Below are 25,301 nucleotides of genomic sequence, written 5' to 3' on the forward strand. Positions count from 1 at the left end.
TTTTACTCAAATCACCCGTGAGGCCATCGTGAAGTGGGATATACTTAACACACAGTAATATTCTATTGACGTTGGCATGTCTGTGACCTTTCCCAGGGTGACTTCATCAATTTAAACTCTGGCTACCCTTTTACGCCGTAATTACCTTGCACAATGGTAACAACTCAGGGGAGATCACTCGACCCTGGAGGAAGTCTGCATTCCACTGAGTGCTTTCTTTTTTTAGATCTTACATTTATCATTCAGGGCGGCACACAGTCACCATTCAGACTCTCACTGGTTTTCTCAGGGCTCCAAACAATGAAAAAAAATCCTTTCATCAGTTCACAAAATATTTTTAATCCATTTTCTACGAATTTTGGGTCGCCTTAGGACCCAGGTGCCAAACTCAAGGCCCGGGAGCCAGATATGGCCTGCCACATCATTTTATGTGGCCCGTGATGACAAATTGTGCATCAAATTTGTGTCATTAATTAATAGAATTGCAAATTGTCTTCACTTTTAATAATATATATATATATATTTTTAAATATTTGACCAGTTTTTAGTCGTCTGATTTGAAAACGAGTTATTTGTCGGTTTGTTTTGTAGCTTTTACTGTATATAATATGAGGTGCTCATAGTACATTTATTTGGGTTGACAGTCATAATGGCCCTCCGAAAGAAGCTATGACTACAATGCAGCCTGTGAAAAAAATCACTTGATATATGTATTTTAGGGTAACAAATGTACTTGAAAAAAAGTGTCATTCAAGGAAAAATATTTGTTTTAAACAGGAAAATGTCTTACTAGTCTTACACATGTCTTGTAGGAGAATTTGAGGATTTTATTTCTTTCAATTAGAAAAATGTCCTTTTTATATAAATGCAGATCTTCATTGAGTCGTTACATGTTTTTTGTGTCATTTCTTTGCCGCCCCCAACATTCCCCAGGTTCACCGTTTTGCCCTCTGGCTCGCTGAAGATAACTGATGTACGCCGCATTGATAGCAAACTGTACACTTGTACTGCTGAGAATCCAGCCGGCAATGTGTCCTTAAGTTACAATTTACGCATCCAAGGTAACTTTGTAGGGCATTAGTAAGAAGTCAGAAATATTTTGTTGAGAACACTTTCATGCTGGTAGAATTCATAATTAAACATCACTTCTCTCTAGACTGGTAACATTATCATTAGGTATGATAAGATGTATGTTTAAGGTTGCTCTTCTGTCCTCAGCCAAGCCCAGGATTCAGCCTGCACCCCCTCTACTGAAAGCTCTGGTGGGACAAACAGTCACGCTCCCATGTGTGGTCCAGGGGGAGCCGAGCCCAGAGGTCAATTGGTTTCACAATGGACTTCCTGTTGGGATCAAGGAGACGTCACCTCTTAGGATCCAGCAGGTCAGCCAAGCTGACAAAGGAACTTACCAGTGTGTGGCTCGTAACAGCGCTGGACAGGAGACTTTGGAGATCATGCTGGAAATTCTTGGTGAATTCCTGAAACTTAATACTACCCTTTTATGGCTTGAGTTAAAAAAAAAATCATTTTCGCCTCCTTTAACTCATAGTATATATTTAAAAAGTGTAATGAAGTTAAAAGTGTCTAGTGCCACATTTTCCAACCTCAAAATATGTCCCAGATCACATTTTATTGGGCCACCAAGAGAGTCGAATGTTGCAAGTCATTTTTTTGCCCATGAAGCTGAAACCTATCATATTTGAAAACCATTTTTGATTAATGTTTGTTCCAATGAATATGCGGGTAGTTCGGATGAATATACTATGTTCTGTAATTGGTGATTCATTTGACGTTTGGGTTCTGGAGAGAAACCAAATGTGTGATTTGAAACCTTGGTATACCGTGTTACCATTTTGGTTTTGCAACCCTTTCTCAGTCTTTTGATTCTATATGTAACCAAATTTTTATCCCCACAGAGGCCCCATCTTTTGCCGAACCAGGAGATTCCATCATGGAGAAAATAAGTAACAGCAAGGTAGTCATCCCTTGCCCCGCTGAAGGTAACAATAAAATGAATGAAAATGTTCCTCTCACAAATGGACTGTTAAAATGTACTTTGAAATGTAATCCAAATGCCATAACATAAGAAAGTAACTTGATCACTCTCATCCATCCACACCAACCACAGCTCCTGACCGTAGGTGAGAGTATAAAGTAGATCAATCGGTAAACCGAGAGCTTCGTCTCAGCTCAGCTCCTTCACCAGCACTGACCTATAATGACTGTCAATCTCCCGCTCCATAGAGTTACATATTTTGGGTATTCTGATTACAAAACACCACCACGTATGCCGTTATTCCCCGAGCTTGTGAAAGCGAGACAATTGGCTGCAGGAAATAAGAATCCCCACTCCAAGTTGTTCTCCATATAACTTGCTTCATGAAGAAGATGCAACCCAGTTTGTTATAAACACCCAGGGGTGTTATAAATTCACCAACAATACCATTACTTTTAAAAGAGGTAATCATTTCAGAAACACATGGTGGATATCAATCAGTCGAAGTTGACCACTGCAAATAAATTCAAGAGTCAATTAAATGAGGTCTAACGTGTAAAACGAAACATCTGTTTGCATTTCCTTCCAACAATGAGATACATTTGCTTCAGAGCTCCTTAATTGTAAACATGTGTCTAGAAAGACACCAGATGATAAAATTACTGTTTTTTTTTCCTGAATGACCCGTGGGAATAATTTTGGGGATTTGAGCAAAGGTGTGATTTCTCTACACAACACCTCTGTAGAGACACACCCAACCGGTCTATACTGCTCTCTGCTCTCAATAGTTATGAATTTGTGTTTGACGCGACCCCCCCCCCCTTTCACCTTTTCCTCATTCCACATATTGTACTCTTCTTTTACCACTTCTGGCTTCTTCTTTTGTGCCCACTTCTCTGTGGAAAACATCTGTTTGAGTTTCCGAAGCTCAAGCGTCATAACTTTGAACTACTCTTACTACTTAACACTTGTCGTAGGTAATAAATCTCGTTAACATGAAGCCAAATCTTTCAACAAACCTTGATTCTACATATTGGTTGGCTTTTTTTTCTCTCACGTTGCCCTTGAAATTCCAATCTGACAGTGAAAGTAAACTGAACCCATTTTTAACACGCCTGCCGTGCTCTCTAACATGGAGATGCGTGTTTTGTTTTGCTGTTTGTTTGTTTTTTTAGCTCGGGCTTGTTTAAACCTCATGTATTTCTGCCTTGCAGGTTCTCCACCACCAAAGGTGCGCTGGTTCAAGAATGGCCTGGAGATACATCCTGGACAATCAGAGTTTTCTGTGATGAGGGATGGAGCTCTTATAATTAGCAGAGCTTCTGCCAGTCACAGTGGCGACTTCAAATGTGTGGCAACCAATGAGGCGGGCTCTGTGGATAGGAAGACCAGATTGAAAGTGAATGGTAAGACCTCATCCCCATTTCTATTGGGAAGTACAAATATCAACACAAATCTTCTGTTGTCCTGTGTTATTTCAGTTCCTCCTGAAATCCAAGATGATGGTCAAGCACATAACCTTACTGTGACCTTAAAGCAGCCTCTCACTCTTGGCTGTGATGCCTTTGGTATTCCTTCCCCGACAATTACCTGGACTAAAGATGGTCACCTTGTGAGTTTGTGACGCGAGTCTCCCATTGAACTGGACTTGCGTGTTAATATACCCAAGTCATAAGTGACTTTTCAATGCCATCATGTGGTCTTCGTTGTAACTACAAGATGAAGCAAGGGACAGTCGGGTGACTTTCTTTCTGTCCAGGTTGACAGTCCTGGGCTGTATCTGCAAAATGGGAACCGACTGCTTAAAATCTACAGAGTCCAGCCAGAACACGCAGGAATGTTTGCTTGCACCGCTCAAAACTCAGCTGGAGAAGCACGAAGGGAATATCATATAGTGGTGCAAGGTGAGCTCACAATGCAACAATCCCCGCCTATTTGTTAAATGGCGTCACTGACATTTGTCAGTGGAAAAATAGCGCTTAGATCATTCCTGCCATAAGCACAGCTTCACAATCTAATGATGTCAATTTCACATACAAGTGTTGTATTATAAATTATGTTTGTAAAAAGATAAATATTCCAATTTTATTTACATTTTTAGAGCTTTACTCATGTACGCCTACCAATATATTATTGTGGCAGTAGTCACAGTAGAACTGCACTATCCATCCATAATTGGATTACATTTATGCATGGTGTATTGTAAGGCTGCTAAAATATTGTATGTTTTATTTTACAATTACCTGAATTGACTAAAGACATGCGTTCAGTGTTGAGTAAGTACCATATTGTGTGTTAACAAATTGTTGCAGCTCCACCAGTGATCTCAGGAACATCCAAACTCCAAGATATAACAGCCATCCTTGGCCAGGAGGTGGAGTTTCAGTGCAGAGTTAGTGGGCGCCCAGCACCCAGAGTGGAATGGAGTCGCGACGGAGAGTACGCATTGTTTTTCAGACGTTTATTTCAGCATCCACTCCAAGGATATGATATACTGTATCGGTCCTTCCTGTTCTCAGGGTGCTGTCCCGTGATGGAGATCCACATGTGGAGTTCCTGGAGGATGGCCAGGTGCTGAAAGTGAAATCAGCCCGGCTGAGAGATCAAGGACTTTACCAGTGTTTGGCCAGCAACAATGCGGGGACACAGATACGGCAGTTCAGACTAACAGTGCAAGGTTTTCACTTTCTTTCCTTGTTCATAATTATGAGAGAAAAAAGTAATGAAAGTTATTAAACAATTACTATTGGGGATGAGATTCTAGTCTCAAAAGTGTTTTGGTAACAGTGTTGTTTTAGGTATAAATACTTCAGATTTTTTGGTGCATGAACGGTCTGCTTTCTGTGCAGCTCCTCCAGCAATCAGAGGTCCTGGTCAGATCTCGAATGTGACAGTGGTGCTGGGCTTCCCGATAGTCCTTCTCTGTGATGTAGAAGGTTCACCCATGCCGAGCATCACCTGGTTGAAAGACAACCAGCCCATTGTGTCGAGCGCCCAGTTGACATACACGCAAGGTGGGCAGGCTTTTAGGGTGGGCTCAGCACAAGGGGACAGCACAGGCCTTTATACGTGCCGGGCTTCCAATCCAGCTGGCACTGCTGTCAAGCACTATTCTCTTAGTGTTCTAGGTAAGGCGCATTTTCACGTGTTTGAGGCCAAATTGGTTGTCCAACGATGCATCTCATTCTGCTTTTCTTTCCTCTCAAGTACCCCCACAAATCGACGGGGACCCAGCATCTATCGGCACTCGGGAAAAGAAAGTACGAATCAATGACAGTTTAACTCTCTCCTGCCTTGCTAAAGGTTTCCCTGAGCCCAAGTTTGCCTGGTTCAAAGATGGGCAGGTTAGTGAGACGCAGCGTTTCCAAGATTACAATTAGCTCAGATGTTTTACAGCACAAACACACAATGTTCATCGCTTCTATATGCAATAGCATATCCTGGGATCTAAGTCAATTATTTTCATCCTTTAGCCGTTGACAGGAAACAACCATGTTGGCATTTTGGTGAGTGGGGCCTTCCTGCAGCTAGAGAATGCAATGCTGTCCCATGAAGGTCAGTACACATGCGTGGTCACCAACTCGGCAGGAGAGGACAAGAGATACTTCCATGTTGCCGTACAAGGTGCGTTAAGCCGTATCAAAGTTATATCACACGCCAGTTGAACAAGGCTCTAAACTAGTAGAAACTTGGCATCACCTTTTAGTTCCTCCGGTCTTCCATCGCGTGACTAACAGAGAAGCAGCCTGGGGTGTGGAGGACAGAGAGGATGAGGAGAATGAGGACATGGTAGCCAAGCGGGAAGTAATCCTTGGCCATCCCATCAGCCTCTCCTGCGAAAGTAACGCCATACCACCCCCTAAGCTCAATTGGTACAAAGATGGACAGAAGCTCACCAGCGCTGACGGAGCAATATTACTGCCAGGTCAGATTAGAGGGCATTATGTGAGCTCATATTTGATGACTAAAGACCAAATTGCTCATCTTGGTTTTCTCAGGTGGACAGGTGTTACACATTGCTCGAGTTCAGAAAGAGGATGCAGGAAGGTACACATGCGAGGCTGTCAATGAAGCTGGAGAGGATCATTTGCATTTTGAATTGGAGGTCTTGGGTAAGCATGAAGGCTTGTCTAATTTTGTTGCATGATAAAAAAAACAACCCATTGCATTATTTGAAATTGGTAGTATCACCTGTGATCATGGGGGCATCTGAGGAGTTTATGGAGGAAATAGGAGCAGTGGTCAACAGCACTGTGGCCCTTCATTGTGATGTAACTGGACATCCGACTCCAGCTATCTCGTGGTCTAGAGATGGACAGCCAGTTGACACGGACTCACAGCATCTCATCAGTGAGGACAGTACACAACTGCAGGTAAAGCAGTGTTGTCCCACTGAGCCAATAAATTGAAATATGACCTGATGTGTTTTGCAATAACTTTCATCATTTTATATACGTAGCTCCTCAGTGTGCAGGTTTCAGACATGGCTGGATACTTGTGTACAGCAGAAAACAAGGTCGGGTCAGTTGAGAAGCTCTTCAGTCTAACTGTTCAAGGTAAAGAAAATATATGTTGTTCTTGTTCTGTTGGATTTACTTTCATTGAGTGTCTATCATTGCTGAGTATTTTTGACTTGACTCATATCTGCAGTATGTATTTTTTTGTCATAGTACCACCGAGAATATTAGGACCTAAAGAGGAGGAGCTGAGTGTGACTGAGGGTCATATGGTGTCATTGCTGTGTGATGTACAAGCATACCCTCCACCAGAAATCACTTGGACCAAAGATGGGCAGATCCTCCGCTTTAGTAGCGGTATCCACCTATTGCCAGGTTAGATCTAGGACACAACAAACCTTCAATAACAATGACCCAGCTGCATGTTTTTAATACAGTATGCTGAGTTTCCCCATTGAGGGAATAATAAAGGATTATCTTATTTTATCTTATCTTATCTTATGCTCTTTGTTATTCCTTTGCTTTTTTTTTTTTTCAAAGGATATTATTATGGAACTTTAAACAGTTCTCTGTTGTCTTTGTATGATATCTGTGACAGAACATCTGTGCCTGTGTCAGAACGAATGCATGATGATTCAATATAGATTGTTGAGTATAGATTTTGTTACTATGGCAGTGTGAGGTGGAGCTCTGGGTGGCTGAGCTGCAAAGCATTCACAAGTGCCCAGAAAGACAGCTTTGATTATTGACAGCATAAGAGCTTCCCTCGCAGAGCCGCTGAATTACACTTGGCAGTTAGTGTGCGCATCCGTAAAGGCGGTGCATGCAGCGGACATCCCACTTTGCTCCCCACCCTGACTACATCAGCACTATATCAGTGGAATGTGCAGCTTATATTGAAGGACACAATTATCCAATGCAATTCAGGGAAATTTGACAATGATGTGAAAGTGACTTAAACGACAGTTGAATTATTTTGTAGTTTCATTTCCAAATTGATGGGTGGACAGGCAGTCCAGACAATGCAAGTATTTTAAAAGTAAATTTGATATGTTGCCATTCCTACTTCATAGGTGGCCAGATGCTACAGCTGCCCCGGGCAAGACTGGAGGATGCAGGACAATACGTTTGCACGGCCTCTAATTCAGCTGGCCAGGACCAGAAGAGTCTACTCCTCAGTGTTTATGGTGAGCCATCTGCACACGTCAGCGTCATACACAGATGATTACATTTCAAAGCATTGTCTCAGCAAAAAAAACTGTTTATCACAGCTGTGACAGAGAATGCGTAGCTTAAAAGTGACTCATGACAAGTTGAAATGAATCACACAATGAGATCATGTTCTCATTCTAATTGCAAACCAACAGTGCTGCCCACCCTGAAATCTCGTCTTGATGCCGAGTCAGATGTGGTGACCCCGCAGCTCGGCTCTTCTGTAACCCTGCAATGCGAAGCCCATGGTGTCCCTGAGCCTGAGGTCACGTGGTATAAAAATGGACTCCAACTAGTTCCAGGGAATGGACTGAAGACAGATCACCACCAACTGGAGATCACAGGAGTTCAGGTCAGGAAAACTTTAAGCTTTCAAACACAACTTTGCAAACTCCAAAGCCATTCCATCATTCTACGCTACGCTCGCACACGAAATCCATAATTTGGAAATGTCTTTACTCCCAGATGACAGACGGTGGCACATATACTTGCAAAGTATCCAATGTAGCTGGCCAGGTAGACAGAACCTTCAGACTCGCAGTTTACGGTGAGAATATCTCGTGTCATGCACAACAGTAGTGAGCCAAGAGTGGTGACAGTGTTTAAACTACAGTGCAAATATAAATTTACAGTTCCACCTGTCATCAATGAGCCTCTCTCGGAGACCCTAAACTACACCTTGGGCTCTCTTGTATCACTTCGGTGTGAGGCCTCGGGAGTCCCTGTTCCAAGCATAACATGGCTCAAAGATGGAACACCTATCGGTAAGACCATGATAAAGAAATATAAATACTATAGGAGTGTAACATGATATTGTATTTGTTTCCAGAGAGTAGCCTGCAGTGGCAGTGGTCTATCCGAGGGAACCGCCTTGAGTTGGGGCCTCTTACTCTGTCTCATGCCGGAACTTACACCTGTGTTGCCAAGAACAGTGAAGGACAGGAACAAAAGGACTATATTCTCACAGTGCAGGGTAAAGAATGATGTCTATTAACTGAAATAAATGACTATCGAGTCTCATTTAAAATGTGTTTTTCCTCTGTAGTGTCACCTACTATTCTGGACTCTGATGATCCATCTGAAGTTAGTGCACCCATGGGTGAAGAGATAACACTCGAGTGCAAAGCAGCTGGAAACCCCACACCTCACCTTAGCTGGCTCAAAGACGGCTTGACTTTGGAAGGTTCCGATAGTCGTCACATTGCGTAAGTTGTTTCCAGTCCATATTTGCTAATAGAACAATAATGGATTGTATGAGGTCATTGTCATACTAGATTATTTGTATTTGCAAAGTAGCTCAGTTTGTTTTACAATAATCACAACTACGTATTCAACTTTTGACATTCCCCAAAGGTTTGGGGATTATATTAAAAATCATTAGCTCTAATGTTTATAAACATAAGAGATGAATGTGTAGGGAGACAAATGGATTTGTTTATGGTGCACTCATGGGGAACATTAATAGCAGCTGGCATACAGATGTTCAGTAGCTTGTATGCTAAATGGAAGTTAGTGCAACAGACAGCCATATGTTTGACCGTGAGAAAGACTTGGGGAGGTGATGATAATGATGAAAATGTTGTTCTGGTGTTCATAGCATGTCCACTTTTTTTGTTCTTGTTTTTTACCAGTGTGACGCCCGATGGCAGCACATTGACATTACTAGGCCTTAGTCCTGAGGATTCTGGAACATATACCTGTTTGGCTGTCAGCCCTGCTGGTCAGGAGAGCAAGATCTACACTCTCTTTGTCCTTGGTCAGTTTTAACATTCTACAGTTGTGCTTTTTGATCAAATGACATGTTATTGTTTTACTTTTTTTTTTTGGTCACAGTACGACCATCCATCTTGGGCGAGACCACCGAACCCAAAGTGTTACAGGCCGTACAGGACAGTGCTGTGACTCTTGAGTGTCGTGCTGATGGAGACCCTCCACCTCAGATCAGCTGGCTCAAGAATGGACAACCTCTACTTTTATCACCCCATACACGCCTAGTTTCTGGTGACTCCGTACTTAGGTCCGTCTGCATTGTTGATTTCTGTGTACACGTTGTAAAATTATGGGTAAAAGAAATACTGACTGTCCCTTTGTCTCGTTTAGGATTTCTCCCGTGCAGTTGTCAGATGCTGGCGTTTACACATGCATAGCTCGCAGCCGAGCTGGTCTTGCTGAACTTAGCTATGACGTTCAGGTCCAAGGTAGTTGATGTTTAATGCATAAAAACGATGCAACTCGCACTAACTCATTATTTTCCATCAATTTTGAAAAAGTATTATTTGTAGCATTTTAGATTCAGGTGTGTCACACATGTTCTACAGTGCCTCCTGGTGTGGATCATGTGGAACCTGTAGAACCGGTGACAGTTGTGCAAGGATCGTTAGTAACTCTTACCTGTGAGGCCCGTGGTGTTCCTCCTCCAACGTTGACTTGGATGAAAGACGGCCAGCCGCTATCACTTCATCGGAACCTGCTGTTGGATGGACAGGAGACGCGGCTGCAGCTGCCTGATGTGGCACCTTCGGAGGCAGGCCTCTACAGCTGTGTTGCTAGCAACCAAGCTGGAAGCAGCACAAAGAGTTTTAATCTTACCATTCTAGGTAAAAAACTTCAACTGTATTGTAAAACTGAAACTTTGTTTTTATCCCGGTATGAACACTTAATGACAAAACAGCTTTTATTCTGATCCAGAGCCTCCAAAGATATACGAATCTGATGACCCACTGGAGCTGACGATTGCAGTAAACAGCCCTCTGGAGTTGGAGTGCTCTGCAGAGGGAGTACCACCCCCTACCCTTAGCTGGCTCAAGGACGGTCGTCCGCTGGAAGGAAACGACATCATTCAGGAGGATGGACACATTCTTAGTATCAGCAAAATTCAGGTAGATAACAGCATCTAACAGCAACTAAAGCTACAGTGTATGTGCCGTGTGCTTTATATGCTTTGTTGTCAAAATATGTACTGCAGCTATGAGATTTAGTATGTCAAATGTATCATAATTGCACCTACTAAGCTTAAAGCTACAGAATGGCTCTGAGAATGAAATGTTTTAAAAAGAGGATTAAAAAATCTCAAAGCTCAGCAGGTATTTGCAATTAAAAAGAGTTGAGAGCTGAATTCAATTGTTTGCTCGAATTGGTCACACATTGGAAGATATAAAAATGTCAGTCATCATTCTCGCCACTCATTGTAGGCAATGGAGTATGATGCATCTGATTTCTTTCCAGTACAATACACTATAAACAAACAAAAAAAGCATTGAATATAAATCTGAGACTGTCAAAATGTCAACGTGCCTTCTTCAAGGTTGAGGATGCAGGTCTGTACACCTGCTTGGCCAGCAGCTCAGCTGGAGAGGATGGAAGAAACTATTGGGTTCGAGTACAAGGTAAGAGAAAAACAATCTATTTCTAAGGAGCACAGTGTAATTTGTGTGTAGTCAGTCGAACATTCTTTCAACTACACAAACCGATGCCGTCAGAATTAGTATGTGATTATACAAACCCTGTTCATACTCCAGTCCCACCGACCCTTCTTGGCTCTGAAGATGTTAGAACTTTGTCAGTGCCAGTTAATGGACATCTGACCCTGGAGTGCCTGGCTGACAGTGACCCCCCTCCTGATATTGACTGGTACAAGGATGAGGTCCAGATGCAGGTACAGGATGTAAAAACCTTCACAAACAGCTAATGAAGTCAAAGAACATCTGTAACTCGCATAAATTGTCTACTTTGCTGCCAACCTTCTGTCCAATTAGCTGGGTGGCCGCATTCAGCGGCTCGCAGGAGGCCAGTACCTTGAAATACAGGACGTCAGACCAGAGGACAGTGGCCAGTACAGTTGTGTGGTTACCAACATGGCAGGAAGCACCAGTCTCTTCTTCATTGTGGAGATTCTCTGTAATTTGCTCTTTAACAGACATGGTTAAAACTGTTTTGACATATTGACTCCAATCATACGTCTGCCTCTCAGTGCCACCAGTGATTAAGGAGAGCACCGCTGTGGTCACAGCTCATATAGGCCAGGATGCAATTTTGCCTTGTGAAGTTGAAGATGGCACGTCTCCGACAATTATGTGGAGAAAAGATGGCTTCCCCATAACCCACGATAACAACAAGTGGGTCTTTATTTTCTTTTAACGTGGTTAAAAGGACACATTTTCCAATTTCTAATAAACCATGTAATGTACTTCCTCCAAGTGATTCTTTAGGAGATGCCATTTAATGTTCAGTACCTAAAAAGCAAAGTCGGTCAGACTGCCAATTTTGACGGATTCATTTAATTTGAAGCATATTCATGAATTTCAATTTGCAGCACAAATGAAAAGCATTTTTAGAAGCTTTCTCAATCAACAATACAATTCACACATTTTCAAGAATTTATATTCATACTAAAATTGAGTCGCAATCACAGCGTGTATTAAATCAACCAACCGATTTGTCTTTGTCACAAAATGAATTCATGGAGAGCATCAGAATCTCATTGGATGTATTTTATGAAGATGAATCAGTATGTGAAATATTTCAGGTACACCATGCTACCAGAAGGCTCCTTACGTGTGCACGGAGTTCAGCTAAGTGATGCTGGCCGCTACCACTGCACGGTATCAAACCAGGCAGGCTCGGACCACCGGGGAATCGATCTCAGAGTGTTTGGTAAACAGAGCAAAACTATCAATTATAAATCAATGTGATTGTGGTCAACATGTTGGATCTGCTCCGTGTTCCATTAGTGGGTCCTTCAATCAGTCCTGGCCCGTTCAACACAACAGTAACCACAGGCATCAGAGCTGTCCTGAGCTGTGAGACAACAGGCATACCTCCTCCTAAAGTGTCCTGGAAAAGGAATGGCTCCCCTCTTGATAGTAGCCATCAGTCTAATGCATACAAGTAAATACACCGTTTTGTGTATCACACCAGTGATATTGAAATCATAAGAAAATACTTCATTGGATTATTTTTTAAGGTTATTATCTTCTGGGTCACTGGTACTTTTATCGCCGTCCAATGAGGATGAAGGTTACTTTGAGTGCACAGCTGTGAATGATGTTGGAGAGGAACGCAGGGTTATTGAGGTCATCCTCCAAGGTAGGAATTTTAAGGTGGTCCAGGTACACAGCCACTTGAAATGTCTAAATTCAAGAAATGTGTTTTTGGTGTTTGATCTTGTAGTCCCACCGTCTATTGAAGACGATGTCACAACAGTTACAGCTGTGAAAATGTCTCCTGTGGAGTTGCCTTGTCAAGTTAAAGGCCAACCTCAGCCAATCGTCTCCTGGACAAAAGGTGGAGCCAAGCTGGGATCTAGAGGAGGAAGTTACCGCGTCCTACCTACTGGTAAAATACCAAATACTTGTCTTTTAGGGATTATCGCAAAACACAGAGTAGAAAACACATCTATTTTATTGTTCATTTTCAGATAAATTTTTAATCTGAGTTAAAAAAAAAAATGAAAAAGAAAAATTACTAATAAGTAAGTTAGGCAGACGTCTGAAAAGACTTATAAATAAATCTTTGGAAGAGTTGGATGTTAGGGTTAGGGTGGTTTCTCAAGTATAAAAAGTGGACATATTTAGGCAGACCCTGATGCAGAAGTTCATTTTTGTAGTCTGCAAGGTAAGCAAAGATTGACTGTGAGGCCAGAGGTGTTATGCTTCTTCGAATTGGAGGTCTCATGCCATTGTGTTCTCCACTGTTTCTCCCATGGTTGACATAAATAAGTCATTCTAAAACTTTGCTTCTGTGTGGAAACTTTGTGCGTGTTGCCAGTGGTTACAATGCACTGGTGAAACTGATTAAAAGTCTGTTGTATCAAAATTACATGTTTATATGTGACAACTGCATATGCTATATTTTCTGCAGGGGTGTTGGAGATAACTGCTGTGTTACCAAGCCATGCCGGCAGGTACACATGCTCAGCTCGCAATGCAGCTGGAGTGGCTCACAAACACATCTCACTTACGGTGCAAGGTTTGTTTCCATTTGCTAGCATCAGGGTACACGGCATGACTGTATTTTATTTAAAAAGCATATCACAAGTTGAAACTAGGGCTGGGCAAGTTCATACAATATTTTCACAGTAATTTAATCATTTATTAATGGCAACAATTATTTTATTACGCATTAACACTGTTCATATGATTTATTATGAAAATCTGTTGCTTCCAGCTCCAGCACTCACTGGAACCAGAAAACTAAATATGGTGGCAGTCTGGCGATCAGATATAATACAATAATGTCATAATTGTGTTGGCATTATTATTATTATATATTTTTTAATAGAAACATTTCATTAAACAAAAAGCTTTGGTTTGCTTTGGTTACATGCTTTAAATTGAGATTCATAGTGAATATTATTTTAAACAGCTAGTGAATGAAAATGTGTTAGCCCTGCAAATATTATGGCATTTTTATTTATATGACAATACATTAAAATAAAAAGTGTGCTCTACACTACATTTCAATTTTGGGGGAATATGCGTATATTGCGATTAATTGTGTTTAATCACCAAGACGTCATGCGATTAATCGTGACGATCGTTGCCTGGCCCTAGATAAATAATCTCACTTTACCTTGATCCGACAGAGTCTCCAGAAATCAGACCCCTGCCAGAGGAAGTCCAAGTGGTGTTACATCATGGGACCATCTTACCCTGTGAGGTTCAAGGATTTCCTAGGCCGTCCATTACCTGGCAAAGAGAGGGTGTTCCCATAGCAGCTGGTAACAAAAGCACATCATGAATGCTACGAAAGGGCAAAGGACATATTGGTTCTAAACACAACTTGTACTTGTTTTACAGGTCACAGGCTAGCTGTGCTCTCAAACGGCGCCCTCAAGTTTGCTCGTGTTACTCTTGGTGATGCAGGAATGTACCAATGCCTGGCAAAAAATGAAGCTGGTGTTGCTGTGGGAAGAACTAAACTTGTGCTTCAAGGTATACTTTGCTTGCAAAAAATAAACGAGACATGCCTGCCACTTGCATTCAAATTGGATAACATGATAATAATAGCAGATGGTCTTACCCTTGTGTGTCCTCAGTTCCACCAGTGCTGAGCGTGCCCCATGTGGAATACATTGCTGTGCTGGGCCAACCTGTCAGTTTGGAGTGTGCGGCCGATGGCCAACCCCAACCGGACGTTACTTGGCACAAAGACAGGAGACCTTTAGTTGACAGTGCTCATATTCATATATATGCAAATGGTACACTGGTGATCACATCTACCCAGCGCAGTGATGCTGGGACGTACACATGTACTGCCAAAAATCTTGCTGGCAGAACCAGTCAAGACATCAGACTGGTGATTCAAAGTGAGTCAACTTGTGAAATTACACTGCTTTGTGGATGTTGATTAAAAAGGCAGCAAAGCTCCAAAAATAGATGAAGTGATTTAAGTTTGGAAAGGCATATTGAGGTTTTTGCATGGACCCTAAAGAAATAGTAAAGATATGGTAAGAGAGCAATTCAAACACATTTGTGTGTTAATGAGAGGTAAATTGATGGGTTTTTTTTGTTCTAACACAAAACGTCTGACGTGATCAGATGAAAGATTGGATAGTGTTGGGAATGACAGCGTATACCAAAGTATTGGAAAGCAGGCTTTACAATATACCGTAGTCATCCTGTCGTTGTGTTTCAGTTCCCCCGATGATTCTTCCTGGTCAAACAGAGATGTCAGTCATTCAAGGATTTCAGGCCTTGCTACCTTGTGCTGCTCAAGGTTCACCAGATCCCAAAGTATCATGGGAAAAGGATGGTGAAGTTTTGCTCAAACGTCCGGGCAAATTCACCGTCCTGCGATCCGGAGAGCTGATTATCGAGAGGGCTGAGGTGAGTGTGAGAACATTAGCAGCTTAGGTGTCCGCCTAGTCTGGATCTATTAATAAATTTGCTTTTTCTTACATAGCCAGGAGATGCTGGACTTTTCACATGTGTAGCCACCAATGAGGCAGGATCCACGAAACAGGATATTCACTTGTCCGTCAATATGCGACCTGCCTTTAAAGAGCTACCTGGTGATGTTACCTTAAATAAAGGGCAGGATCTGGCCTTATCTTGTCATGCACAAGGAACACCTTCTCCTGTCATCTCCTGGACTGTCAACAATAAACCTTACCCAGGTATCATCTACCTAAAATGGCATCGTTGTAGAGCTCCCATTACTAGCAGAGGATATAGTGTTCGAATGGACATTAATAGTCACTGTCGTTTAGTTTTAGAATCCATTAGTCTATCGATTATTCAAGCGATTAGTCGAATATTCGGATGCAAATAGCATTAAAGTGTATTAAAAATATTTCCCCCGATTACTGTTTATTAACCAATCATTTTTGTTTGGTATTATTTAGTGAATAAAATGGCATTTCAGCAATTTAATACAAGAAAGATTGATGGTCATCACAAATACATCAGAAAAGATAAATCTGTCTGCTTTTGTGGAGGACTAAAGAAATCTGAGAATTATTACTTTTGAGAAGATTTGGGCAATGAAACAATGTTTATTCTTCCAGCCAAGATCTTTACCACTGACCTTGTTTCTAAATGATTTTTTATCAATCACGTTTTGTAGGGGCCACTGTAGATGAAGCTGGCAGGAACACCATCATAATCGATAACGTTACCATGAGTGATGCTGGAACTTATGTGTGTATCGCGGAAAACAGCGTGGGCTCCATCCGAGCGCTCTCCTTTGTCCGCATCAGAGGTAAACTTTGACTGAGCTATGCCCTGGCAACAATTACCACCTCAACATAATACTCTATGCTTTTCTTAGAGCCTCCTGTTCTGAAGGGTGAAGCCCACACGTTTCAAACAGTCACTCAAGGTGGCTCCGCTATGATCGACTGTCCAGTCCAAGGAGACCCCAACCCAGTTTTCCGCTGGCTCCGGAACGGAAAACCCCTGCACCGCTCTGTCCGCATGCAAGCACTTCACAATGGATCATTGATCATTTACAGCATCACCGTAAATACAAAGTTCACACAATGTATTAACTGCACATTAGTCACATTTGAATCATAAAGTTTCCATAAGCAAACTTGAGAAAAGGTTTTTCTCAAAGGAGGCGCATTCATCCAATCAGGGCTTTATCTGTGTGGTTGACTGAGTGTCCTGCTTCCACCACAATCAGATTGGAGGCACTTCAGTTAGAAACTAACTGCATTATCAACAGAGGGAGGAGGTCGACAGGGAACTGGATGTTCCCATACTCTGGCCTGCTTTGCTTACCCTCTAACCTTGTTATGCGCCTAACTGCTGCTGTAATTGCATCGCCTGAAGCTGAGATTCTCACAGACACATGACTGTTCTTCCCACGGTGCAATCTGATATTCTTCTACCTGGCCCCAACAATATTTTGCTAGTCACATACACTCTCAACTGGCTAACTCTCAACAGTGTTCTCATGTTTTGTCTTTATCCATATATTGAATTTAATTGCCCCCCTTATATCATCTTTAATTAGTTTGTAATCTGTCCAGAGTTTACACCGTCTCTCACTCTGTCAAATGGCGTAGGCTCACGAAGAGCACCTCATGGCCCTGATCAGAAGAAGTGTCATAGATGTATTGTCCTCATGCTTTGTTTTTATGAGAGCAAACTTTTTTTGTAAATATAGTGCCAATCACATCAAACAATAGATGTGTGTCATTTTAATCTACAGGCTGCAGACGAAGGGGATTATGAATGCGTGGCTGAGAGTGAAGCAGGGTCAGCTGAACGGACCATTACTCTCAAGGTTCAGAGTGAGTCTTTAGTTTTGTTTATAATTTATCTTTGTTTAATGAATGGACATTACTTGGACGTGGTACCGTGCTTTGCTTCCCTAACAAAGTACATAACTCCTTTCCTTTTTCTTTTTCTCTTCCTTGATCATTTATATAATTTATGTTTGTGACCACATCACTAAGTTGTTTTGTTTGTGACAAATATCTGCTCATGGCCACAATAAAATTGTCTCTATGTCTTAGTTAATGGAGGCTACTCCAACTGGCAAGACTGGGGTCCTTGTAGTAGCATCTGCGGTCAAGGCTTCCAAGACCGCAGTCGACTTTGCAACAACCCAGAACCAGCTAATGGTGGACGAACGTGCAGCGGGCCAAGTATTGACTCCAGGAAATGTCAAGCCGGCCTTTGTCCAGGTTTAACTAAAATACTATATTTATCTTTTATTTGTAAAGTAGGTACACAATGAAATATTATGTAAAAAAAAAAATCCAGAAATGAACAAATATTTTTCTGCAGCGGAGCTATCAAAGACATTGATTCAGAAGGGCCAGTCAACTCTTAATTTGTTCATATTTTAAAAAAATCATATTAGTGAATACTTCTACACACTTCAAACGTTCTGTAATGATTAGAGATGCACCGATCCGATATCTGGATCGGATATCGGTCCCGATATCAACAAAATAGATGGATCGGGTATCGGAAAATACAGCCGATCTGTGAGCCGATACTTTCCTTAATCTATTGGGACGCGGGCTACGTCATACGCTAGCAGCACGTGTGCCGCATGCCACGAGAGTTTTCTAAACAAACGCAAACATGGAGCGAACGTTCGCTTCTCTTCCCCGGGTTGCTAAGCGGACGTCAAACCCTGCGCGTTCGCTCGGGTTGCTAATGGGACGTCAAAGGCTGCGCGTTCGCTTCTCTCCCGAATGGGGGGGGGGGGGGGGGGGGGGGGATTTGCTGCGGGCCAATAAAAACTGGACCGTTAGTTTGGACACCCCTAATTTAGAGCAAAGAACTGTGTAGTCTGCCTGATGCCATTGCCTTTGGTCTTTTCTGTTCCACATGTAGAGTTATGTAGCTTCTTAAATAAAATCGGAATTATTATTTCAGTGAGTTCAATTATTAAATTGAACTCACTGAAATACAACGACCTAGTCGACTTTAAAACCATCCAACTCATGTACAAAATAAAAAATAATCAATTACCAAACAGTATCCAGAGGTTGTTTGAGTGGAGGGAAAGTACCCATTATTTAAGAGGAACACGTATGTTTAAAAGAGATTTGGTGAGAACAAACTTAAAGTTACATTGTATAACAGTTAGAGGTGTGGAACTATGGAACACCAGCAGTGACGAATTAAAGAACTGTAGTACCTTACCTAAGTTTAAAAAAATGTACAAGGACAAAATATTGACGGGATACCGTAACATGCTGTGAAGTTGTTTAAGTTGCTTTGTATTTTAATGAGAAAATATATGGTATATATATGTATGTATATGTGTATATATGTGTATATATATGTATGTGTATATATATATATATATATATGTATGTGTATATATATATATATATATGTATGTGTGTATGTATGTATATATATATATATATATGTATATATATATGTATGTTTTTTTTTCTTTCTTTAATATATTGACTATGGACAAATTCTTGACAGAATTAAATAGAAACATGTAGTTACATGGGGTAGAGTCAGATAAGCTTAGGCTTCCTTCTACTCCCTTTTTGAACAAATATGATTTTACGATAAAGGAAAATTATGATGCAATATCTTTTTTCTTTTATATTCTATTGTATTATGGAGTTATCATTTTTCTGTATTTTTATTTTTTTCTTGTATTTCTTTAATGTTCGAAATAAACGTTTAAAAAAAAATAAAAATCAACCATAATATCGGATCGGTATCGGGTATCGACCGATACGCAAAGCCACGGCATCGGTATCGGTATCGGAACTGAAAAAGTCGGATCGGTGCATCTCTAGTAATGATGCATGAGGAAGGCATAAGAGAACATCTTACCCTTATCATGCAAATGTGTCAATGACCATGACATTCATTTGTGGCGTTATTTCAAGCCCCATTTATTTTCTCACCCAAGCATCATCCACACATTATGCATTTGGAATGTATTTTTTTTCTAATGAAAGGTGAAGCCCCTCGCAGGACCAGAGGAAGTCTTATAGGCATGGTCAACGAGAGAGAGTTTGGAGTGTCTTTCCTAGAGGCCAACATCACAGATAATGAAGAAGAAGGCAGCAGCACTCTCCAGGCCCGTCTTGACAACATTCCTCCGAGCGTTGGTTAGTGGTCACAACACATACTACTTTTGGCTTTCTTCATTTTGTCTACCACGTTGATCCTAGTATCATATAGTGTACATTGTATTCTGTCTGTTTATTGATGATGATGATGTGGTAGGTCCCTTGCTGCGGGTGCTGGTATCTGGTTTTGCACCCATCTACTGGACCACTGTGCTTCAGCGAGAGACCACGAGGAATGGCTTCTCCTTCACACATGGACAGTTCAAGCAGGAGTCTCAACTGGAATTTGAAACAGGTTTGTTCTTGATTTTACATATTCATCATCAACCATTATACAAACATGAAAATAATGGGTTCTACGTCATGATGTTCACAAAACAACCACAAGATGGCGTGACTGACTAATGTCTTTGAAGGCCAAAGTTTCTAAATGAATGTGCAAAATATCCTTTTATGATATTATTGTTTCAAAATCTTTCAACCAGGCGAAGTCCTTCGTGTCCTCCATGTGGCTAGAGGACTGGATTCTGAGGGAGTTTTACTGATTGACATTGTAATCAATGGATTTGTACCGCCATCATTAACAACCTCACATGTCAGCCTCCAGGTGTGTTCACAAAAGTCCTTGTTGTCTGAGGAGTTTCAGCAGTTTTCTTGATTTTTATGAACGATTTTATGTACTCTAGGAGTTTGATGAGTCCTATGTGCAGACGGGTCAAGGACAGATGTACTCGTGGTCATCACAGACCCACCAGAGAGGGGGTACCCCCATGGTGCTGCGCTGCAACCACACCATTATCTACGAGGGCGAGGAGACCCGCCAGGGCCCTCTGCTCCAGCTGTTGAAGGTTTCCGGAATGAATAGTGTCTACAATATGCTTACGCTTACACTGGACTTCCACTTTACATCACACCTTCTCATACCAGGTCAGAGGAAATTATTTGGAGAAAATTATACAAATAAAAAAAATATTTGAAAATATTTAAAAACAAAGACATCACAGTCAGCGGTTCTGTTTGCAGATGGTCATGAAGACAGTTGCCCGAAAGGCTTTGTCCTCGACACAACCTCATACTGTGCTGGTAGGTGGCCTCTGTCTCGTTCATGGTTTGGCAGTGTTTAACTTTAAATATATGTCATTGTGCCATTTTATTATTGTAATTCAATGTGTGGTTACGATTAGATGAAGACGAATGTGCGCTTCAGTCTCCCTGCTCTCACTCGTGTAACAACATCATGGGAGGGTTTTCTTGCGTCTGCCCTTCTGGCTTTACCATCTCGACGGAAACCAACATATGCCAAGGTGAAATACCAACTGCATCGAAGGGTTGTAATTTGTATAATCCATGCGAAATCTCTTATTCATCACCTGAACCTGACAGATATTGACGAGTGTGCCCAAGGCTCACATATGTGCCACTACAACCAGCAATGTATCAACACAATGGGCACTTATCGCTGCCAAGCCAAGTGTGGAGCAGGATTTAAGCCCAGCATTAAAGGAAACAGCTGCGAAGGCAAGTCACCATTTTACCATGTGCACTATTTCATCCATCCAGTCAGTGGATGAACCCCAAAGTGGTCACCAGCCAATAGACAATTCTGTTTTTTAGATGTGGACGAGTGCAGAGAGTCTACCATATCGCCGTGTCAACATCAGTGTCTCAACACTTTGGGATCCTACCGCTGCATCTGCCACCCTGGGTATCAGCAGTCAGGACACCAATGCATCGGTCAGCCATTTAAACACAAAATTGGTCCTTTTATACCACGTCTACTGCAGACTAGTGATGAAGTGACAAACCCCTTTTTCCAGACATCAATGAGTGCATGAGGAATGTGTGCCCAGCTCACCAGCAATGTCAGAACACTGACGGAGGCTACCAGTGTTTCGACAGCTGCCCAGCTGGCATGACCAAAGCAGAAAATGGAGTGTGCATGGGTTAGTGTCTGTTCTTTCTCACTTCATTCGTTTATGTGAGTTTCCACAGCCATCCCAGTTTCCTACTCCGCAGGAGTTACATTATGTAAGATAATCATTGAAAGCTCTAAGAAATGTTTGAAACACTTTTTTCTCGAGTGGGTGAAGATGGGGACGATCCCATTGGCACTGCATTTTATATTGTGTAACAGAGTTTCACAAGAAATCTGCTGCATTGCTTAGCGGCAGCACACAGCCATTGGTTTGCTTCTATAAAGTCAGCAAGAGCTTTCTTGAACGCTATAATTTTTTGCGCAGATTCCACAGAAAGAACTCAAAAGGAGTACCAACAGACTAAATACAAAACCAGAATTCAAACAAGTTGGTCCACTTTAGTTGACCTCGCTATGTTAGATTTGGAATCATAAACCTTGATTTGGCTTGTGTTTACACTTCAGCAGGGTGTTGCCGTCATGGGCAGTATTTTGGATGTGTGCAACGTAATAAAACTAAGAATTAATTCAGCGCATTGTCATGATTCACACAGTTTTTTTTAACAGTAAAATAATTGTTTTAGGTACTGTTAAATCTTGGTGGTGGTCAGTTTTGGTTGAACTATGGGAAACGCTCCAAAAACTCTCAACGCCACCCTGTTTTTTAAGACTTTCTCATTTGTGTTTTTAAAAAGTTGATGGACCTTTTGTCTTCCAGATATTGACGAGTGTCAAGATGGAAGTCACATGTGTCGCTACTCTCAGATCTGTCAGAACACAGTCGGAGGTTACGGGTGTATATGTCCCAGAGGGTACCGGTCTCAAGGAATTGGTCTGCCATGTCTGGGTAGGTAGTTTATTTCTTTCAGATTAGACACAAATCTGCCTTTTTAATAATGACTCTCCTGTATACATTCAGACGTCGATGAATGCCTGCAGACACCAAGCCCATGCGTCTTTCAGTGCCGCAATGTGCCGGGCAGCTTCAGATGCTTGTGTCCACCTGGAACTGTGCTGCTTGGGGATGGACGCTCATGTGCTGGGCTAGAGAGAGGACAGATCTTTACTAATGGGACCAGAGTCAGAGCGAGACTTCGGCCGCAGCTGGTGTCATCCCTTGGCAGGCCTTTTTTGTCCCGTTCTCACGGGGTGTCTCGTATTACCAGGCAGAGCTGTCCTCTAGGATATACCAGCAGAGATGGCAAATGTGTTGGTAAGCTTGCATCAAAGGGTGCCTTTAACCGTGACTAGTTTGTTGGCAGTTTTGTGCAGTGTTCAGCCAGGGACCCAGAAGCAGTCACATCATATTGTGGTCCAAAGCAGGTCTCCATCTGGCCATTTCTTACAGAACTATACTATCTGGGCTTGAATGCCTAATGATTTTTTTGTAGTGAACTATAGTGTGATAAAAGTCAAAATAAATTAATTCATGATGTCTGTGTTCTGCATTTCAATTCAAATGTATTCTTCAGAGATAATTGCACAAATAGGATGTACTGAAATTATTTTTATTTTTGACATCAGTATATTTCAGGGGCAAAAAAGTATTACTATTGTTTATCATGATAGTTTCTGGGACGATATGTCATCCTAAAAATTCATTTTCACAATTACCCTTGGATAAAGTTTACAACTTCACACACTACTCACTATCCTGCATTGTCATTTGTGTAGATGTGGATGAATGTCTGCTCAGGAAGCCCTGCCAACATGAATGTCGAAACACCATTGGCAGTTTCCAGTGTCTGTGTCCTCCAGGCTACCAGCTGCTACCCAATGGCAGGAACTGTAAAGGTACCAGAGAATCCGTTTGTGATGATATCACCTTCATCTCTTCCTCAATTACAACAAGTGGACTTTCTTCCCCACTTTAGACACTGACGAATGTTTGGAGCAAGGCATTCAATGTGGCCACAATCAGATGTGTTTTAACACCAGAGGAGGATACCAGTGCCTGGACACTCCCTGTCCTGCATCCTACCAGCGGGGAAGAAGCCCGGGGTAATATATGAGTGTATATAATAGAGATTGCATTTCAAAAGCATTCAAATGTCTCAACGTGTGCCTCCCTTTCTTGACTCTTTAAAAGGACATGCTACAAGCCATGCTCTCTGGACTGCGCCACCGGAGGCTCTCCTCTGCTCCTGCAGTACAAGCTCCTCACGCTTCCCTCTGGCATACCAGCCAATCACAACGTAGTGCGGCTGTCCGCGTTCTCGGAGTCAGGAATCTTGCAAGAACGCACATCTTTTATTATACTAGAGCAAGAATCTGAGACGGGTCTATTGGGACAAGCATTTGGCATCAGGGATGACACAGGCCGGGGGATCATCTACACAAGGCGGCTGCTTGACAGCCCTGAACTTGTACGCCTCAAAGTGCAGGCCACCACCATTTCACAGCAAGGCCGTGTGACATACCAGAGTATCTTCATCATCTACATTTCCATCTCGGCATTTCCCTACTGACCTGCTTCACAACTCTAGATACTTTTAACGCAAATCTCCAGAAACCTGAGTCTCGGATGCATTACGTGACTGATAAATCCTGTGGATACTTAGGACTGAAACATGGTGAAAGAACTTAACATTGCATTATCGAGGCCGATACGACTGGCCAGAGAAAATTGAATCTGTCGCCCCAAAAATGGAAAGAAATGCATTAATTGCCTCAGTAAAAACATGATCCAAAACTTCCAAGCTTGGGTCTTCTGGTAGATAATTCAACGTCTGGTCGTAGTGCTTCTGATTATGCCTAATTAAGGCAAATAAATGAAAATGTAAGCAAAAAATAGCTTGATCCGGTTTAAATTTTCATCATTAATGACAATAAATAATATTGACAATAGGGATTGCTTATTCTACAATTTAAAAAAATTCTGACTCCTTGAGCCACTTGTTTAAAGTGACAAACCAGTGGAGCGTGTGTAACTGTGTGATCGTGTTGCATCTATGCAGCTTTTTTGTCCTCTGCATTTGAATGTAAATATGTTTAAAAGTGCCTTTTTGAATGTATCGGAGTAGACTTTCTTGAGGCTGGTGCTAAAATTAATACATTTTTTTACCGGTATTGACTGCATTCATTCTGTTGTTGGTGCTGCTCCAAATGTCTTCCGTGCTTACATGACCTTTATACACAATGCTGATATGGGATTTGTTGGTGTAAAAGAAGAGGAAAAGGGTCATTTGCAACCCACGTTAGCCTGCGAAAAAAGAGATTAGACTGTTACTTATACTGTCGACCCTACTCAAACCGTGTTAACCCACTTTCACTGTAAATTGTATGTGTGTTGAGTACAGTATTTGCAGAAATAAAAAACACATTTGTTTTTTTTTAAACTTTCTGTTGTTCCTGTGCCACCGTTTTTCTAAGTAAAAAAATGGATCATCAGCACTATACGGATGTTGGGCGGGGGGGCGGTGTTGATGACAGCTAATACCTGTTTTAACATTGACATTTGAAATAAGATGTGCTCCATTAACACTTTGAACAATCCACTATAACTTTAAACAATACCACTGACATCTGTTTCTCAGACAAAAAGTCAATGTGGAAAAATGCCTTTCATCATCAGTAAATAATGTGTTTGTTACAGATGAAGTGCTGAGGCATCCAGACAAGAATTAGGTTTGTATTAAAGAATGGAGAACAGAGTCCCGGCACCAAGGTGCTCCTGCTTGTGCTGGCTACTAATGAAAGCAGAGTGGAGAT

At 41.7% G+C, this 25,301-nt stretch overlaps 1 protein-coding gene across 1 annotated transcript in view; it reads left to right on the forward strand.

Annotated features, from left to right (window-relative positions):
• hmcn2 (hemicentin 2) overlaps positions 1-24,928 on the forward strand; it is a 40,993-nt gene extending 16,065 nt beyond the window's left edge. The window contains exons 23-81 of the mRNA XM_061278993.1: positions 934-1,061; positions 1,219-1,470; positions 1,917-2,000; positions 3,211-3,402; positions 3,478-3,608; positions 3,756-3,900; positions 4,309-4,435; positions 4,516-4,673; positions 4,846-5,124; positions 5,204-5,340; positions 5,470-5,620; positions 5,703-5,921; positions 5,995-6,108; positions 6,182-6,369; positions 6,456-6,552; positions 6,667-6,828; positions 7,527-7,640; positions 7,821-8,017; positions 8,131-8,212; positions 8,298-8,429; positions 8,495-8,638; positions 8,711-8,870; positions 9,297-9,421; positions 9,499-9,682; positions 9,766-9,863; positions 9,984-10,262; positions 10,354-10,544; positions 10,970-11,051; positions 11,184-11,320; positions 11,421-11,562; positions 11,636-11,780; positions 12,191-12,318; positions 12,396-12,552; positions 12,629-12,750; positions 12,835-12,999; positions 13,525-13,632; positions 14,249-14,383; positions 14,463-14,597; positions 14,702-14,971; positions 15,301-15,491; positions 15,568-15,781; positions 16,231-16,365; positions 16,435-16,625; positions 17,323-17,404; positions 17,630-17,800; positions 19,562-19,714; positions 19,833-19,970; positions 20,161-20,282; positions 20,362-20,602; positions 20,699-20,758; positions 20,860-20,979; positions 21,059-21,193; positions 21,290-21,409; positions 21,493-21,618; positions 22,309-22,437; positions 22,510-22,803; positions 23,265-23,384; positions 23,465-23,591; positions 23,680-24,928. Of these exons, the coding sequence (XP_061134977.1) occupies positions 934-1,061; positions 1,219-1,470; positions 1,917-2,000; positions 3,211-3,402; positions 3,478-3,608; positions 3,756-3,900; positions 4,309-4,435; positions 4,516-4,673; positions 4,846-5,124; positions 5,204-5,340; positions 5,470-5,620; positions 5,703-5,921; positions 5,995-6,108; positions 6,182-6,369; positions 6,456-6,552; positions 6,667-6,828; positions 7,527-7,640; positions 7,821-8,017; positions 8,131-8,212; positions 8,298-8,429; positions 8,495-8,638; positions 8,711-8,870; positions 9,297-9,421; positions 9,499-9,682; positions 9,766-9,863; positions 9,984-10,262; positions 10,354-10,544; positions 10,970-11,051; positions 11,184-11,320; positions 11,421-11,562; positions 11,636-11,780; positions 12,191-12,318; positions 12,396-12,552; positions 12,629-12,750; positions 12,835-12,999; positions 13,525-13,632; positions 14,249-14,383; positions 14,463-14,597; positions 14,702-14,971; positions 15,301-15,491; positions 15,568-15,781; positions 16,231-16,365; positions 16,435-16,625; positions 17,323-17,404; positions 17,630-17,800; positions 19,562-19,714; positions 19,833-19,970; positions 20,161-20,282; positions 20,362-20,602; positions 20,699-20,758; positions 20,860-20,979; positions 21,059-21,193; positions 21,290-21,409; positions 21,493-21,618; positions 22,309-22,437; positions 22,510-22,803; positions 23,265-23,384; positions 23,465-23,591; positions 23,680-24,058 (9,244 nt within the window). The 3' untranslated portion in view covers positions 24,059-24,928. The remainder of the gene's footprint in view (positions 1-933; positions 1,062-1,218; positions 1,471-1,916; positions 2,001-3,210; positions 3,403-3,477; positions 3,609-3,755; positions 3,901-4,308; positions 4,436-4,515; positions 4,674-4,845; positions 5,125-5,203; positions 5,341-5,469; positions 5,621-5,702; positions 5,922-5,994; positions 6,109-6,181; positions 6,370-6,455; positions 6,553-6,666; positions 6,829-7,526; positions 7,641-7,820; positions 8,018-8,130; positions 8,213-8,297; positions 8,430-8,494; positions 8,639-8,710; positions 8,871-9,296; positions 9,422-9,498; positions 9,683-9,765; positions 9,864-9,983; positions 10,263-10,353; positions 10,545-10,969; positions 11,052-11,183; positions 11,321-11,420; positions 11,563-11,635; positions 11,781-12,190; positions 12,319-12,395; positions 12,553-12,628; positions 12,751-12,834; positions 13,000-13,524; positions 13,633-14,248; positions 14,384-14,462; positions 14,598-14,701; positions 14,972-15,300; positions 15,492-15,567; positions 15,782-16,230; positions 16,366-16,434; positions 16,626-17,322; positions 17,405-17,629; positions 17,801-19,561; positions 19,715-19,832; positions 19,971-20,160; positions 20,283-20,361; positions 20,603-20,698; positions 20,759-20,859; positions 20,980-21,058; positions 21,194-21,289; positions 21,410-21,492; positions 21,619-22,308; positions 22,438-22,509; positions 22,804-23,264; positions 23,385-23,464; positions 23,592-23,679) is intronic.
• The last annotated feature ends 373 nt before the right edge of the window (positions 24,929-25,301 follow it).

Source organism: Syngnathus typhle, linkage group LG5 (assembly GCF_033458585.1).
Source record: "Syngnathus typhle isolate RoL2023-S1 ecotype Sweden linkage group LG5, RoL_Styp_1.0, whole genome shotgun sequence".
NCBI classification, from domain to species: Eukaryota; Metazoa; Chordata; class Actinopteri; order Syngnathiformes; family Syngnathidae; genus Syngnathus; species Syngnathus typhle.